The sequence below is a fragment of the Hyla sarda genome, chromosome 11 (assembly GCF_029499605.1).
Source record: "Hyla sarda isolate aHylSar1 chromosome 11, aHylSar1.hap1, whole genome shotgun sequence".
Classification (NCBI taxonomy): Eukaryota; Metazoa; Chordata; class Amphibia; order Anura; family Hylidae; genus Hyla; species Hyla sarda.
In genome coordinates this window covers 61,669,208-61,685,067 of record NC_079199.1, presented here as the reverse complement: position 1 = coordinate 61,685,067, position 15,860 = coordinate 61,669,208, and the positions used below count along the sequence as shown (strand labels likewise).

General features: G+C 41.2%; 1 protein-coding gene across 9 annotated transcripts in view; it reads right to left on the bottom strand.

Moving 5' to 3' along the window:
- The window catches only part of RYR3 (ryanodine receptor 3), a 991,818-nt gene that overhangs the window by 542,100 nt on the left and 433,858 nt on the right, over positions 1–15,860 (bottom strand). For all 9 annotated transcript variants that reach the window (XM_056545312.1, XM_056545313.1, XM_056545314.1 and 6 more), the window contains 6 exons: positions 14,577–14,685; positions 13,242–13,362; positions 9,772–9,941; positions 8,338–8,558; positions 7,079–7,169; positions 2,021–2,161 (listed from right to left, as the gene is read on the bottom strand). In XM_056545312.1, the coding sequence (XP_056401287.1) occupies positions 2,021–2,161; positions 7,079–7,169; positions 8,338–8,558; positions 9,772–9,941; positions 13,242–13,362; positions 14,577–14,685 (853 nt within the window). The remainder of the gene's footprint in view (positions 1–2,020; positions 2,162–7,078; positions 7,170–8,337; positions 8,559–9,771; positions 9,942–13,241; positions 13,363–14,576; positions 14,686–15,860) is intronic.

Sequence of the window (15,860 nt, the reverse complement as noted above, 5' to 3'; positions counted from 1 at the left end):
AAATACAGTGCCATCGTTGGAGGCACTTTTATATATTAGCCAACTTTATTATGATATTGATTATGACAACCTGGCACCACTTTCATGCTTTCTGAACCACAAGTCACTGGGGTGGTTGCCAATGGCTTCTCCTTGTAAACTACATCTTATCTCAAAGTCTTTCCCGTTTAAACAAAATTCAACTAAACAAAAAAAATGTAAGTAAAAATAGATCTCTATGACAGAAAAAAGGAAATAATGAAATATTAAAATTACCTTAAAAGGGCTATCTTAAAATGACAACATATTTCCATATACACAATTAGGCAATAGGTGCAGCGTAGAGAAGGAGGTATTTTGTTTGGGGCCAGCCACTAGCCAGATTGGAGAACTGCTAAGAATTGCTTTCACTTTGGGGCAACTGGCCTACACTATATTTTCCCTTAGGTTACTACTATCAGGGAAATATATGGCCAGCAGGAGCTTCTCTGACCTGGTAACTACAGCTGATATAAGTTTTTTTTTGGAGTGGACCCATAATGAGGCTGTCATTAAAGCAGGAGCTCTTCATATGACAATTATTTTAAAGGTGATCACAATAAAATGTTTGCTCCTTTATAGCCAGTTAACTTGTTAGTCTTTTTTCATTCAATTTCAGCAAAAATATTAATGCAAAATAATGGCTTGAGACACAGATCTCCATGCCCTTATACAGGCACAAAGCAAACAAAAAAAAAAAATCACACCACCAATACAGTCCAATTACACATTTTCATGTGTTCCTCTGAGGACAGATTCCATCCTATTTTGGGAGCTGTAAAAATTCCCATATTACAACAGCAATGTTTTTTCCTAATCTCCTGCCTAGAGGCAGTCTTCAACTCTCTGTATAGAACAGTACCTTGTTCAATGATTCCGAGAAATTATGGCTGGCTTAACAGAGCAAACAATTTTTTTTTCCCCTTAAAGAAATAACTGAACAGAGAGAATAATGATTTCATTATCTCCTGTCAGCGATCCATGCCAGAGAATTCCTGGGAGGCTAGCACAGCTGAAGTAAATATGTCTCTGAGCAGGATCGCAGCAATAAAACTGAGTATTATGAAAGGGAATTAAATATTACCAATTTCATTTACGTGGAACAAACCAAAGTCGTCATGAGCACGCCAGCCAAGCACGCCGGGTGCATGTAATTCTACTGGACCATCAGAATATCTGTCACTTTGTCATTCCACCACACTGTCCGCCTTAACACCTGTCACATCTTGTCATGAATATGCCACACATGGCGACTCATCTGTGAGAATTTTCTGAAAATTACATATTTCATGCACATTTTAAATCTTTGCAATTTCATTACATGCACCGTTTCATGAGCCACATTCTTAAGAATGTGGTTAAAGTTTGCTTTGCAGAAAGCAATTCAAGTAAAAAGGGTATAAAGAGAAAATGAGATAGCTCTCTAACCAAAGGTGAAATTGATTAGATCTGGCTGCCAGTAAACACGTATACCCAGGGTGTGAGGGAATATCAAGACAAATACATTCTGAACTGGCACTCTAGATCAAAAATATATGGCATTTTATATTGCCATATATTTTTTATATTTTTGATCTTGAGAACCAGTTCAGTATTTATTTGTCAAGTAAAAAGTGATTACATAGCAAGAACAGCTACAATGCACAAATATTAAGTTAGTCAAATAGTCTCAGATATAATTCTGTACCAGAGCTAAAGGCTATCTTTCCATTTTTATACTTTTTATGTGAAATTCTGTTCACTGCAGCCTCCAGGACTGAGAAGCTTCCCTGTAGCTGTGTTTTATTATCCTCACCAGCAATTTAAGCCTTAATGCCTCAAATATTAAAGAGTAATCTTTTTTATTCTGTTTGGCTTCAGTAAATTTAATGAAAATCTCGGGCTGCAATTTTAATACATCTCTAATATAAAAAAAAAAAATAGCTAGATCCTGAGTTGACAAGCAGCAGCCGAATGTGACACTGTAGGAAATGTTACACAGTGTTTCAGAGAGTGAAAATACCTTATGAGAAAGAGAGTCAAAAATCCCCCAGAACAGCTTCTCTGTCAAATGCAATTCCTCCTCTGAGGCCAAACCATAGCTCCCCCATCCAGAAGGGAGGCAGTAATATTTCCAGCACTGCTCATAGTGATTTGTCAGTAGCTGCAAAAGAAAAGGGAAAAGTAATTAAACAAGATACTCAGAATTATTTTCATTTTATTTTTACAATTAACAAACATAAAATTATCAAATTATATGATGCTTTTGCAGCATACCATAAAGCAAATTCAAAACATATATTTTTTAAACTAAAATGCATAATTAATATGAAGCATTTACAGGATATACTTGGTGTAAATGTATTATTTGGGATAATATGTGGTTTTATAATAAAACATCATTTATGATTTTATTATTCTCACCAGCAATGTAAGCCTTAATGCCTCAAATATTAAAAAGTAATCTTTTTTAGTTTGTTTGGCTTCATTTTAGATTATCAGGAGCAGCAATAAAACAGTGACAAATTTATACATTTATATTTTTTTTTAACTGTAGTTTTTAGTACAAAATCCAAACATATGAGAAGCATCAGGAGAACATACCAGATATTTCTGGAAAACAGAACTGCCCAAAAGCACAATAGTCAATCATATCTCAGAGCAAAATGCAAATATAACTCAAAACAACCACATATTAACTAAACTCTGCAGTGCATAGCCAGAAAAGAACAGTAAAACAAAAGTAGAAAATGAGTCCGGAAACGGAAGAAGACCCTTTTACAAAAAACACAAAACAAAAGGAAAAAACACAAAACAGAAAACAACACACCAGGAAAACAAAAAGAAGGAAGGGGGGAAAGACACAATGAAGAAAAGGGGGGCGGGTAAAAAGTTCAGGGGGGCTGACAATCAGTAAAACGATCCCACGGATCCCAAACAGAAAGGAACAACGGTACAGTATTGTTCAGGGAGTCAGCCAGGGACTCGAGAGATCGGATCTCATGGACTCGGGCCAAAAGCTCATTCTCTGTGGGGGTGGGGGGGGAGGGAGGAGCATCTTCTTCCAGTATTTAGCAATTTAGCAATCAGCATCTTGGCCGCCAAAACAATGTGCATAAAAAGTTTTAACATTTTTTGGACAGGGCCATAGGAGACAAATGCAGAAGGTAAACCAGGGGGTCAAGGGGAACAGAGAACCCTAATACTGAGTCCGAGAGATGGGCTACCATCCTCCAGTAGCCCACTATAAGCAGGCAAGACCAAAAAGTATGAAGCGTAGACCCAATCCCCACCCCCCACAATGCCAGCACTGCTGTGGTATAGAAGGGTTCAGTCTGTTAAGAAGTTCATGAGTATGGTACCAACCCATGAGCATTTTAAACTGGGTTTCCTTATAGGCCATACAAATCGAGGCCTTAGAGGACCCCCCCAAATCACCCACCATTGCGGGATAGTAATACTGGTATTCAGAACCTCCTCCCATATAACGATGTGCTGGAGAATTGAGAATGGAATAAATATTCGAAGAGGCCCTTCACCTGTGGCCTCTGATGGCACAATTACTCAAAGCCTGTCTGTAGGCTGAGAGACAACCGTGGACCCCAAGGTGGAAAACATAAAATGCTTAAAACATAAAAAACATAAAACATAGCCATCGGACCTAAAAGACGATCCAGAGAAAGAGAAGAAAGCGGGAGAGTCCAGAAAAGAGAGTTAGGCTGGGTTCATACTGCAGAATTTCTGGGCAGAACTTCTGCTGGAGATCGAGCCGGCAGCGCTTGGACCAAGCAGACTGCATTGCTGCCCCAATAAACTGCAATGCATTTCTGGGTGGATCTTTTGGGAGGTCTGCTCAGAACTGCATTGACATCTATGAGGACGGCAATGTAGTCAGCGCGGTCCTAGTGCCGCCAGATCGTTCTCTGGCAGAAATTCTGCCCAGAAATTCCACAGTGTGAACCTAGCCTAAGGATGAACAGGGGCTAGCCATAGCTTCTCAAGCTCCATCGATCGACTATAAGCATAGTACAATGACCAAGCAGCCAGGTGACGCAAATGAGCTGCCCAATAATACTTTGCCTTGTCTGGCACCACCAAACACCCAGAGGACCGACCTGCCATCATAACGCACATAGGTAATCGATGACTCTTAGCATCCCAAATAAGGCGAAAGATAGCCACCTGTGAAGGGTATTGAGAGGGACCCTCGCCGGGAGTGTCTCAAAAAAATATAACAACTTAGGGAGGACCATCATTTTAACGCCCCCGCTATGTTACCAAAAAATTAAATATATTGGGACCGCCATTTTTCCATGAGACCCCGAAGTTCCCAAAATAAAGAGGGAAAATTAGCAGAATAGAGGGAAGCATAAGAGGGAGTCAAGACAACCCCAAGATACTTGGAAGGAAGGGAAAGTAGAGGACGTGTGAGAGTGAGGAGAACATCAACAAATGTATACATTTAAACATAGATTCTAGTAGGGAGAAATCTCACACCTTTGGGCTGTTAAAAATCATTAAAGTTGGCATTATCAAACACAAATACACAATTCTTTACCCAAAGCAGAGTATACAAATTTTCAATAACTTGTATTACTGAATAACAAACAAATAATGGCTATAAGAGCTAGATTTTGGGAAACGTTCAACTATCACTGCCATTTTATAGCAGCTTTCTAGTACAACTATTAATGTGGATTGACATGGCTTCACAATCAGGGGGTAAGAAGCACACTGGTTGTGTTCCTGCCCTCTGCTTATCAACAGAAAAACTTACCTCCATCACATAACCTTCTGATCCAGGTTTCAATCACTTGGCATGACGAGCAGAAATTTAAAAAAGTATCTGCTCAGGGTCTGATTCAAGTGATACTTCAAATGGTGGGAGTCAACTTACTAAAAGATTAACAAGATAGCCTACAGATGGGGAAGGGGGTTCAACCTCCTGTTGGCTAAAAGAAACAGTAAAATGGCACTTTTGCACACTAGAAGAACATTCTACCTTTCTAGGTGCAATACCCTGACACCTGACAATTTAATTGGACTATAGAGCCCTCACACAACATGTAAATGAAGCCTTATGAGGGGAAAAAAAACTATTCTTCTATTTTTATACAGTCAGGTTTCAACTGTTTATGACACATCTGCCATTATCAGCAATGCACCTTTTTTCTCAGCCACATAGCTTAAATCACTGTTGTTAAACTTTATTACTTGCACCTTTTAAGAATGATATGCTGGGCCCTGACAGTCTTTTCCCTTCAGGCAGGGCCTCTGCTGCTGGCAGCATCTCTGTATGACACTGCCTGCATCGGGAGCTTATGTGGGGGGGGGGGGGGGCTGAACGGAGCAGAGCAGCAGGAGCTGCAGGCAAACAATGGAGGCGAGTCATTTTTTTTCATAGGGGCTACAGTATGGGGGGCAGTGTGAGGGAGGCCTACTACTAAAGGGGCACATAGAGGGCATTATACAATATAGGGCACAGAAGGGGTCTAATACTATATGGAAGCAGTATAAGGGCCTTCTATTATATGGGAGCCATATGATGGACCTACTACTGTATATGAGGTAAAAACAAGAGGTCTACTACTATAAGGGTGCACAGAGGGGACCTATCACTATATAGAGGCACAGAAGTGGCCTAATACTATATGGGGGCATAGAGGGGGCTTAATAATATATGGGGGGCTAATTACAAAGGGGGCACAGAGGGAGCCTATCTGCTATATGGAGGAAACGAGGGGGCCAAACTACTCCAAGGGGGCATTAAGGGGGTCTAAATACTATAAGGTGGTTTAGAGGGGGCCTAACTAGTATATGGGTGCACAGAGGGGGCCTAACTACTATAGGAGGGCACAGAGGGGGCCTAACTACTATATGGGGGAACAAAGGGACCCTACTACTGTATAGGGATACAGAGTGGCCTCACTACTATATGGGAGCACAAAGCAGGCACTATAACTGTGTGAGGGTATGCAGTTTGTGAAGAGGAGGGGATTGTGCTGGAGCAAGGAACCTTAAATGTTTCTCCGAAAGAGTCACACTATTCATTTTGTCTGGAGGTGCTGATCATTTTTGCTGTTTCTTTACTGGGATTAAAGGTAATATCAAACTCAGTACACTAGATTTGGTCAGTAACAGTATAGTGGTATATCTCATGCACATGAAACATATGAGTGTAAATATGTATGTATATGTTTGTGTGATTTTGAATTGATTAGGTGGGGTCTAATCAGAAAACAATGTTACATACTTCATAAGGTTGAAAAATAGATAATTTCATCAAGTTTAACCTATAACACTATTGTGCCGATTTTACTAGACTAATAGACTATTCTTAAATGAGAACATTAATGTTGATTCAAAGCAACAAATACATGCTTTTCTCTGTTTTTATCTGTTTTCTGGCATTTGATTCAGCCCCTGAAGCTTCAGATAACTGTAAGTGCATGACATTTATTGAGAACATAATAAAGAAAATACAGTAATGTAATAAACCGACAACTAGTACCTTCTGCTTCTAGCAGATTTTGATGTTTTATATGACACGTTCTGCACCTGGCTCTTACAAAGCAACACTGTACAACATCATATCTCCTAGTTGCTGTAAAAGTAAAATGTACTTAGCAATATCTATAAAAGTAGTTGATAATGGTATTATTGTGACTGGATGGCTTTCTATATGGTTTACATCTACCAAGCGTTTGCAAAAAAACATCCCCATTAAGAGATGACTCAGAAGGGGATAAAATAATGGCCAACGGACATGTTGTTACTGATTATTTTATACAGACAGATGTAGACAGTGTCTTGTGGTTGTGGGAGATGGACAACAAACAGCCAGTGATTGTACATGTATCAGTGGAGGTAAAGAATCATTCAGGTATTATATCCTGTATGGCTATTATGGGGCTCGTGACAGTGACTGACAATGTTATGGGGCCATGTGGCTGGTGTTGTCATGTTATGTACTAGTCCCTCTTAGCTGAATTCAGAAGTTGGCAGACATTTGAGAACACAATGCAGAGACATGGAACCTACTACATTCAAGAGATTATAGGTCATGCTTATTATTAGCTACCTTAAGGGGCATTTTACAGTATTCGTTGAGCAACGGGACATCAAATACCAGACGTCTCAGAAGCTGCTGGAGCATGGAAGGCCGCATATGACTGAAAAAAAAAAAAGAATGGCAATGTTATTATTGCACTTTTTATGTTAAAGCTTAATTTTCATTCATTTGTTCTTTGCTAACCCTTTTACCAGCAGTAAGCCAGGTTTTCAGAAAGATATTTACAACTTTAAAATATTATACATATCTGGTATTTACAACTTCCTATTATTCAGATTGCATATGCACTTAAAGGAGTTTTTGGTGAAAAACATGCCCAGGCTGACAAAAAATAAAAAAATAAACCCTATGCTTACCTCTCACTAGGTCCCTGTGGCCTCCCGTATCGCTGCTCTGGCAATCACCATACTTCACTTGTTGGTGCTGGGGTCCTGGACCTCAGAGTGCCGCTAAGCCAATTACTGGCTGAGGTGGGACACCACTGCGGCCAGTGATTGGCTGATGTGTCACCTGGACCCTAACCCCCAGTCTTCGTAGAACTTCAATTTCTGGTGCTTGGGCCCAATGTGTCATATTGCTGCTCAGCTAAACATTGGCCGCAGCGGTGTCCCACCCACAGTGGCACTCTGACATACCAATCTCTAGCTCCAGGAATAGGAGCAAGGATGATACCAGAGCAGTGATACTGGGGCTATAGGGACTGATTGAGAGGTGTTTTTGTTTTTCTTCAGCCTGGCCATGTTTGTTAAAAATACTAATAATAATTTTTATCAGATAAACCCTGTCAGCTGCAATTCATGTTCCAAACTGCCGAAACTGTTAGATGACTGTTAGGGCAAGGAGTCACAAGGTACCTTTCATATATCTGTCTGCCTGTGTTTCCATGGCACCTAACCCTGTATCCAAATCTCATTCTTGGGCTGTGCATACAAATTGTGTGCATATTTGAGATTTTGATTTCAGATAGGAGAAAAAGAGAGCAGTTGTTCCAGCTATCAGCACTTCAGGGGCTTGGGAAGGGACTGAGAACCAGAAGCCATTGGAACTGCAGCACACAGGTCATTTGCAGGAAGGGGTTAATTAATGTAAAGTTTTAATCTGATAAGTATGGCACAAGTTTGAATCACTAAAGAAAAACAAATATAAAGTAGATCATTGTAGAAACCTTAAAATAAATGCTAGTGGTGACCAAAAATGCATATTTTATCTATAGTCTTCATGTAAATGCAACATCAGTAATAATAAAATAACAATAAGTTAACTCTTACTGGCATATGGAAAGCAGGCATTCCTCAATTGTATCTCTCTGAGCTTTGGTTAGAGAGCGCCCCTTGGACAGTCTGTATATTGTATGCAGGGTGGAATCGATTAATGCTGCATAGTGCTCAGTGCCCGAAAAGAGGGGAGCACAGCGAGTGAGCAATGGTAGCACCGCTGAGCAAATATATCGATTCAAGGCAAGAGCCATCTCTGTGACACTTAGTAAAGCCTGTGAAAAAAGGCAACTTGGTTTAGAGGAAGCAAAAGTACATACAGTGACAGTAACATAGATAATGTGGGCTAAAGGGGTACAGCCAAGAGCAAAGACAACATATAGATGTGGATATGTGTAATGCAAAGGCGACGGGGGTAGGACAAGTAAAGTATTGCAGGTTGGAGGCACGATATAATAGTTCTGAAAGGTAATGGTTTTGTTTACACCAAACATCACTTTTAATGGGAAAAAAGCAAATTTTTTAATAAAAATAAATAAACTGACTAACTGAATGTGCATGAAAATCAAGCAGGATATAAAGAAAGCCAAAAAAAAAAAAAATCACTGTACATACAACACAAACATTTTCATTTATTGATTATATATAGTGTCATCCTTATATTTCTCTACAAGGAATGTATTATATGTATTCTAGCTCCCCCTGCTGACACACACAAGTAGAGTTCAGCTTTCATTAATTTACTGTATGCCTGCTTTTACATAATAGGAAAGCTCCTGGTGCATATGTCAAATGTTTACAGAGGCCACTGTTCCCTAATGGAGACCAAAAGAGTGTCCTTTTATCCTTTATCAGTATACCATTTTTCTGTTGTATGGAATAAAATAAGACATAACAGTGCAGAGGGTATTTGAGAATACCTTCTCAATGACCATTATGGATAATGGATGGAGGACTCAAAATCAGGATGAACGACTTTCAAAGCCAATGTGGATTAAAAATGTGTATGGGAGCATGAGGAAAACAATCATTCACCAGACAATTTTTCAGTTGGTGTTCTACTTCTGTCTAATGTATATGGTTTTGTGGTATGGTATGATGCTTTATGCAGTAGAGAAAAAGTGCTTCCTGTGTGAACACTGCTCACCTTCACATGCAATGGCTTTATAGAAAATAAAGCTGGTCGCAGTCCATTTATCCACACAGGATGGCATGTCTCTCCTGGTCATGCACATGTGAGATAATTGATACGGCACATATGATATCTTATGAACAATAGGACCACAATGGCGCTGGCCTTCCTGGGTGAAAATTACAGCCTACAGATGGCTACAAAGATCACCCAACAAGGTCAGAGCCATAGTGGTCCTAATTGACACAAGACAATCGTTCATTGTATGATACAGACTACTCCTGTAGGAATAATGAAGGAGTTTCTCTGCTTAAACTATTAACGGGATAACACTGTACATAAAACAAGCAGCTTACTGTGTCAAGGGATGCCGAAGCTCTAAGATCAGGTAAGAAGGCCACCTCCAGTAAATGGAGGAGGAAGCTTTGGTCCTTAATACCATAGACACGGTCCAGGAAAAGCACCATGGGAGCCTTGTGATCAGGGCAGAAGCTGGCAGCCATGTCAGGCTCATAAACTGTGCCATCTGAAAAAGGGAACATATACATTCTCTTACTCTGCTGATCTGTGATGCTGGCTCATATATATATAATATATATATATATATATATATATATATCTCAATAGGGGACATGTATCAAAGATTTTACCCCTGTTCTGTGTGTATTTTTTTGCGCAAAATTTTGCGCAAGCCCTTTTTTTGCGCATTTCTTTTGCACACGTTTTGGTAGAGCATGTCCTACAAATGTGGCCGAATCAGGGTACCTTGGAGTGACATCTATAGTACGCATGGATTTATGAACTGCGTACTTTTCCTTTACAACAAAAATTTTGCCGCAAGAGCTGTTTTTTTTGCGCAAATATAAGCCATCTTGGACTTAACGTAGCAAGATGCTCTAAATCATCGATTCTATTTTCCAAAGAGTGGATTGAGGAGATCACTATATTTACCAGCAATTTATGAAGCTCATTGCGCTTGATTGATAAATTTAGCGCTTCTGCACATAATTTAGAATTCATACACAAATAATGATACATGTCCCCCAATGTGTGTATGTGTGTACAGTGGTCCCTCAACATACGATGGTAATTCGTTCCAAACGACCCATCGTTTGTCGAATCCATCGTATGTTGAGGGATCCGTGCAATGTAAAGTATAGGCATCTGTACTCACCTGTCCCCGTCGCTCCGGACCAGGTCCTCACCGCTCCCACTGCTGTCCCAGGGGCTCCCGATGCTGTCCCGCTGCTCCGGTGTCTTCTTCGCGATCCTCCGGTGTCTTGCGCATCTTCTGCAGGGTCCGGGCCTTGCTTTCCGGTGACGTTTTTACGCTGCTGCGCCGGCGCGGCGTGCGTAGTGACGTAATAACGACGCCGGAAAGCAAGGCCCGGACCCTGGAGAAGATGCGCAAGACACCGGAGGATCGCGAAGTGGACCCGGAGCAGCGGGGATAGGTAAGTGAACCTGCTGGGGCACATTACACTGCTATTCGACAGCAGCTTAAGCATTTTGCGCTGTCGGATAGCAGTTAATGCGATGGCCCCGACATATAAAAGCATTGTATGTCGATGCTGACATTGACATACGATGGCCTCTGAGAGGCCATCGTATGTCGATTTTATCATATGTCAGGGCCATCGTAGGTCGGGGGGTTACTGTATATATGTATGTATGTGTGTATATATTTATGTATGTGTGTATGTTCCAGCATCACATCCAAACGGCTGAAGATATTAACATGAAACTTGGTACACATGTTACTAATATGTAACTACCCCATTTGTGAGGGTCAGGGTTTTTGTTTAAAGTCCCATGCAAATCAATGGGAAATGTATGTTCCCACATAACTTCTGTACGGCTGGAGATATTTCAATACCTGGTACACATATTACGGGTCGGGATAAGAGGTCGGGATATGAGGACAGGATAGGAGGTCGGTATATGAGGAAGGGATATGAGGACGGGATAGGAGGTCTGGATAGGAGGTCGGGATAGGAGGGCGGCATAGGAGGGCGGGATAGGAGGCCGGGATAGGAGGTCGGGATATGAGGACAGGATAGGAGGTCGGGATATGAGGAAGGGATATGAGGATGGGATAGGAGGTCTGATAGGAGGGTGGGATAGGAGGGCGGGATAGGAGGAAGGGATAGGAGGTCAGGATATGAGGAAGGGATATGAGGACAGGATAGGAGGTCTGGATAGGAGGGTGCGATAAGAGGGCGGGATATGATGAAGGGATATGAGGACGGGATAGGAGGTCTGGATATGAGGACGGGATATGAGGACGGGAAATGGGAACGGGATATGACAACAATATATGGGGATGGTATATGAAATCAAAGGCTTCCTCCTTTGTTGATTTTCCTCCCCAACAAGAATGAGGAAGGAAAAATCAGGCAATGCCGGGTACTCAGCTAGTTACTTTATTAAAGGGGTACTCCCCCTGGTGCCAGAAAGTTAAACAGATTTGTAAATCACTTCTATTAAAAAATCTTAATCCTTCCAGTACTTTTCAGGGGCTGTATACTAAAGAGAAATCCAAAAAAGAAATGCATTTCCTCTGATGTCATGACCACAGTGCTCTCTGCTGACCTCTGCTGTCCATTTAGGGAACTGTCCAGAGCAGCATATGTTTGCTATGGGGATTTTCTTCTGCTCTGGACAGTTCCTGAAATGGACAGCAGAGGTCAGCAGAAAGCACTGTGGTCATGACATCAGAGGAAATGCATTTCAGTTGATTTAAAAAAAAAATGTTTTCCATGGGAGTACCCCTTTAAATGACAGAAATTTTCTGCTGTTGGTTTGAGTAAGGGAAATTCACAGCGTAGCAAAATGAGTGAGATTTGAAGACATGCTATCCACATGTTGCATAAAAAAATCAGCATGTTATCTGCTTGGAAATTGACCAGCAGTGTGGACTATAAAAACCTAAAATGTTAATTCACTGTGTGTTGTAGATACACTACAGATTTTCTACAGATTGTCCCCAATAACTTCTAAAGAGAAGTCAAAATACACAATAAATTAGGTGTTGCAGATTTAAATACATTTACTTTTTTTTGTTAATAACATTTTTCATACAAACATTTACAGCGGCAAATACATAATTAGTGTGGATTTGGTGTTGCAGAATTATCTGTAGAAATGCTGAGCAGTGGCATTGCTAGGGTTAATGTCACCCGGTGCGGTAGAAAATGGTGTGCCCCCCCCTTGCGGAAAATTATTTCAAATATACCAATTGCCACATAAGGGTAAAGTTTTTACCATGTGATTGACAGCTCCCTGTATGATCTAAGCTGTTGTTAGGGGATGCTGAGCGTTGTAGTTTTGTAACAGCTGGAGGCACCCTGGTTGGGAAACACTGAGATAGATGGATAGATAGATAGCTAGATAGATAGATACGATAGATAGATAGATAGGACATAGATCAGTGTTTCCAAACCAGGGTGCCTCCAGCTGTTACAAATCTACAACTTCCAGTGTGCCAGGACAGACAAAGGCTGGAGTTGTAGTTTTGCTAGAGCTGGAGGCACCCTGGTTGGGAAACACTGAGATAGATAGATAGATAGATAGATAGATAGGGAATAGATCAATGTTTTCTAAAAAGGGCAACTCCAGCTGTTGCAAAACTACAACTCTCAGCATGCAGTGCTACACACAACCTGTGGACAGGAGTGGTGCTGTCTTTACAAAAAAGTAGTAAAGTTTTTCTAATGCTGGACATCTCCTTTAAATGTTTATTTGGTCATGTGAATGAAGCCTAAGTCAAAATAAACTTGACAATTTATAGAAATGCCCGAGCTATAATGACAATATGAGACTTTACCTTTGTTAAAAGCCGGCAGTTTTAATGGGATGCTGATAATCCCAACAAGATCCTCCGTAGGCACCAGGGATCGGAGGATTGAGCGAATTCTTATAGCTTCACCTTTACCAGCTTGGATCAACTACGACACAACAGGAATGCAGCACTTAACATTGGCGCACACAGGTGCCTTCAGTACACACCACATTAATAATTAAGCATCCATTAAATGAAACAGTAATTGCAGCTTGTGTAACTGCAAATGTATTGTGTCTGAAAGCTACAAAGTATGGCTGTTTATACCCCCTACTTGTATTTACATCAATTACAAGTGCCGAGTAATGATAAAAGATGACAGCTATTCACAAAGTAAATTATACCCAGGTCTATTTAAGTGTTTACTTGAAGTTTAACAAAAAGCTAAATACACCAAATTAATTTAATGTGCTCTTTGTGTTAATGCATTGCTTGGCACTTACTCCTTCACTGCTAATACAAAATAAGAATTGAAAACAAATGGCAGGGTTGTCTAGGATTACAAATATATATATATATATATATATATATATATATATATATATATATATATATATAATATTTTTTTTTTCCTCTCAAGTTAAAGCCAGTGAACAAGAGTGCAGTTATTGCTGGAAAAATGCCAGACAACCCTTTTAACCCCTTAAGGACACAGCACACTCCGCCCCTAGAGATATGGACATTTATTATCCCCTATCCAAAAGATATGGACATTTATTATTATTATTCGGGGCCGTGGTCGTGATGTCACATCACGCCCCCAGGCGCGACAAGCGACCACAGTTCAGAACGCTCCGATCAGACATCTTATCCCCTATACTTTGGATAGGCGATAAGATGTCTTGGGCGGAGCACCCCTTTGATGGCTACACACAGCTTGTTCTATTCATTTCTATTACAACAAAATGAAATGAGATTATGTAGGGAAAACTGTCCCAGTGTATCTTATGAATAGCTACTTTAAGAAATGTTAATGTAGCTCTAGACCAGGCATAGGCAAGCTTCGGCACTGCAGATGTTTTGGACTACATCTCCCATGATGCTTTGTCATCATTTTGGCTGTAAGAGCATCATGGGAGATGTAGTCCAAAACATCTGCAGTGCCGAAGGTTGCCTTTGCCTGCTCTAGACTATATTACAAGCTGTGGTTCTGTCATGCAGAAGGACCATCTAGAACAATAATGGTCTTAAATAGAAACTTAACAGATAACCTGGCAAAATATATCATGTTGTGGTCCATTCAAACTAAATGAAAGAAAATTATTGCAATATGAGCATGCCTGTGCTTCTAAATGATGTGCTTTTGTACGTGTCACATACATGTAGTTCTGGTGCGCAGCGTCCCAGAAGATCAATAAGGGCAGAATAAAAGGACATTATAGCATTTCCCATGTGTACAATCTCTTCTTCTTCTTCGTCTTCTTCGACCCTATAATAAATACAGAAAGGATAGATCGGTTTTGTAAATGATCACGTACATCACATAGTTAAGGTTTCCTTGGATTACTGCACATACTCATAAAGAGTTAAAGGGGTACTCCGCCCCTAGACATCTTATCCCCTATCCAAAGGATAGGGGATAAGATGTCAGATTGCCACGGTGCCACTGCTGGGGAGCCCCGGGATCCCCGCTGCGGCACCACTCTATCATTACAGCACAGAGCGAGTTTGCTCTGTGCATAATGACGGGCGATACAGGGGACGGAGCCGCGTGATGTCATGGCTCCGCCCCTCGTGACATCACGGCCTGTCCCCTTAATGCAAGTCTATGGCAGGGGGCGTGACGACCGCCGCGCCCCCTCCCATAGACTTGTATTGAAAGGGGCGGGTCGTGACATCACGAGGGGTGGAGCTGTGACGTAACAATGCTCCAGCACCTGTATTGCGCGTCATTACGTGCAGAGTGAACTCGCTCTGTGCTGTAATGATAGCGCAGTGCCGCAGCGGGGATCCCGGGGCTCCCCAGCAGCGGCACCGCGGCGATCTGACATCTTATCCTCTATCCTTTGGATAGGGGATAAGATGTCTAGGGGCGGAGTACCCCTTTAAAGACATTTTCACATTTACAGTACATGTCACAAGACAGTTAGAAGAAATATTCTTTAAAACGATGGGGGAGATTTTTTAATTTTGTCCAAATGCTCAATGGAGCACCTCTAGAGCAACCAATCAGAATCTACCTTTGATTTTTAACCCCTTCCCCCCAGGGTGTATGCACACGTTCCAGATGCTGACATATTAATGCAACTGGACCTATGCATATGTCCTAGCAATCTCCTGCACAGTGCAGTGCGCTGCAGATCGGCGGGGGACATGGCTGCCAATCACAGCCGGGATCCAGCTGCAGCTGCTGAGACTGGGATCACACCGTGCTCCAGACATTAACCCCATAAATGCAGTTATCATTACTCTATGGGATTGACAGGTGGAGGGGGCTCCCCCTGTTTCCCGAACAATAAACCTGTGTTGCAACCATGGGATCCTGTTGGTTGCTATGGCAGCAGGAGGCCAGGTGCTGACAAAAACCTATATATATTAGGTAATTTCACATTCGTAATCACTTGTATAATAAAAATTATAATGTTATTTATCCTGCATGGTGAA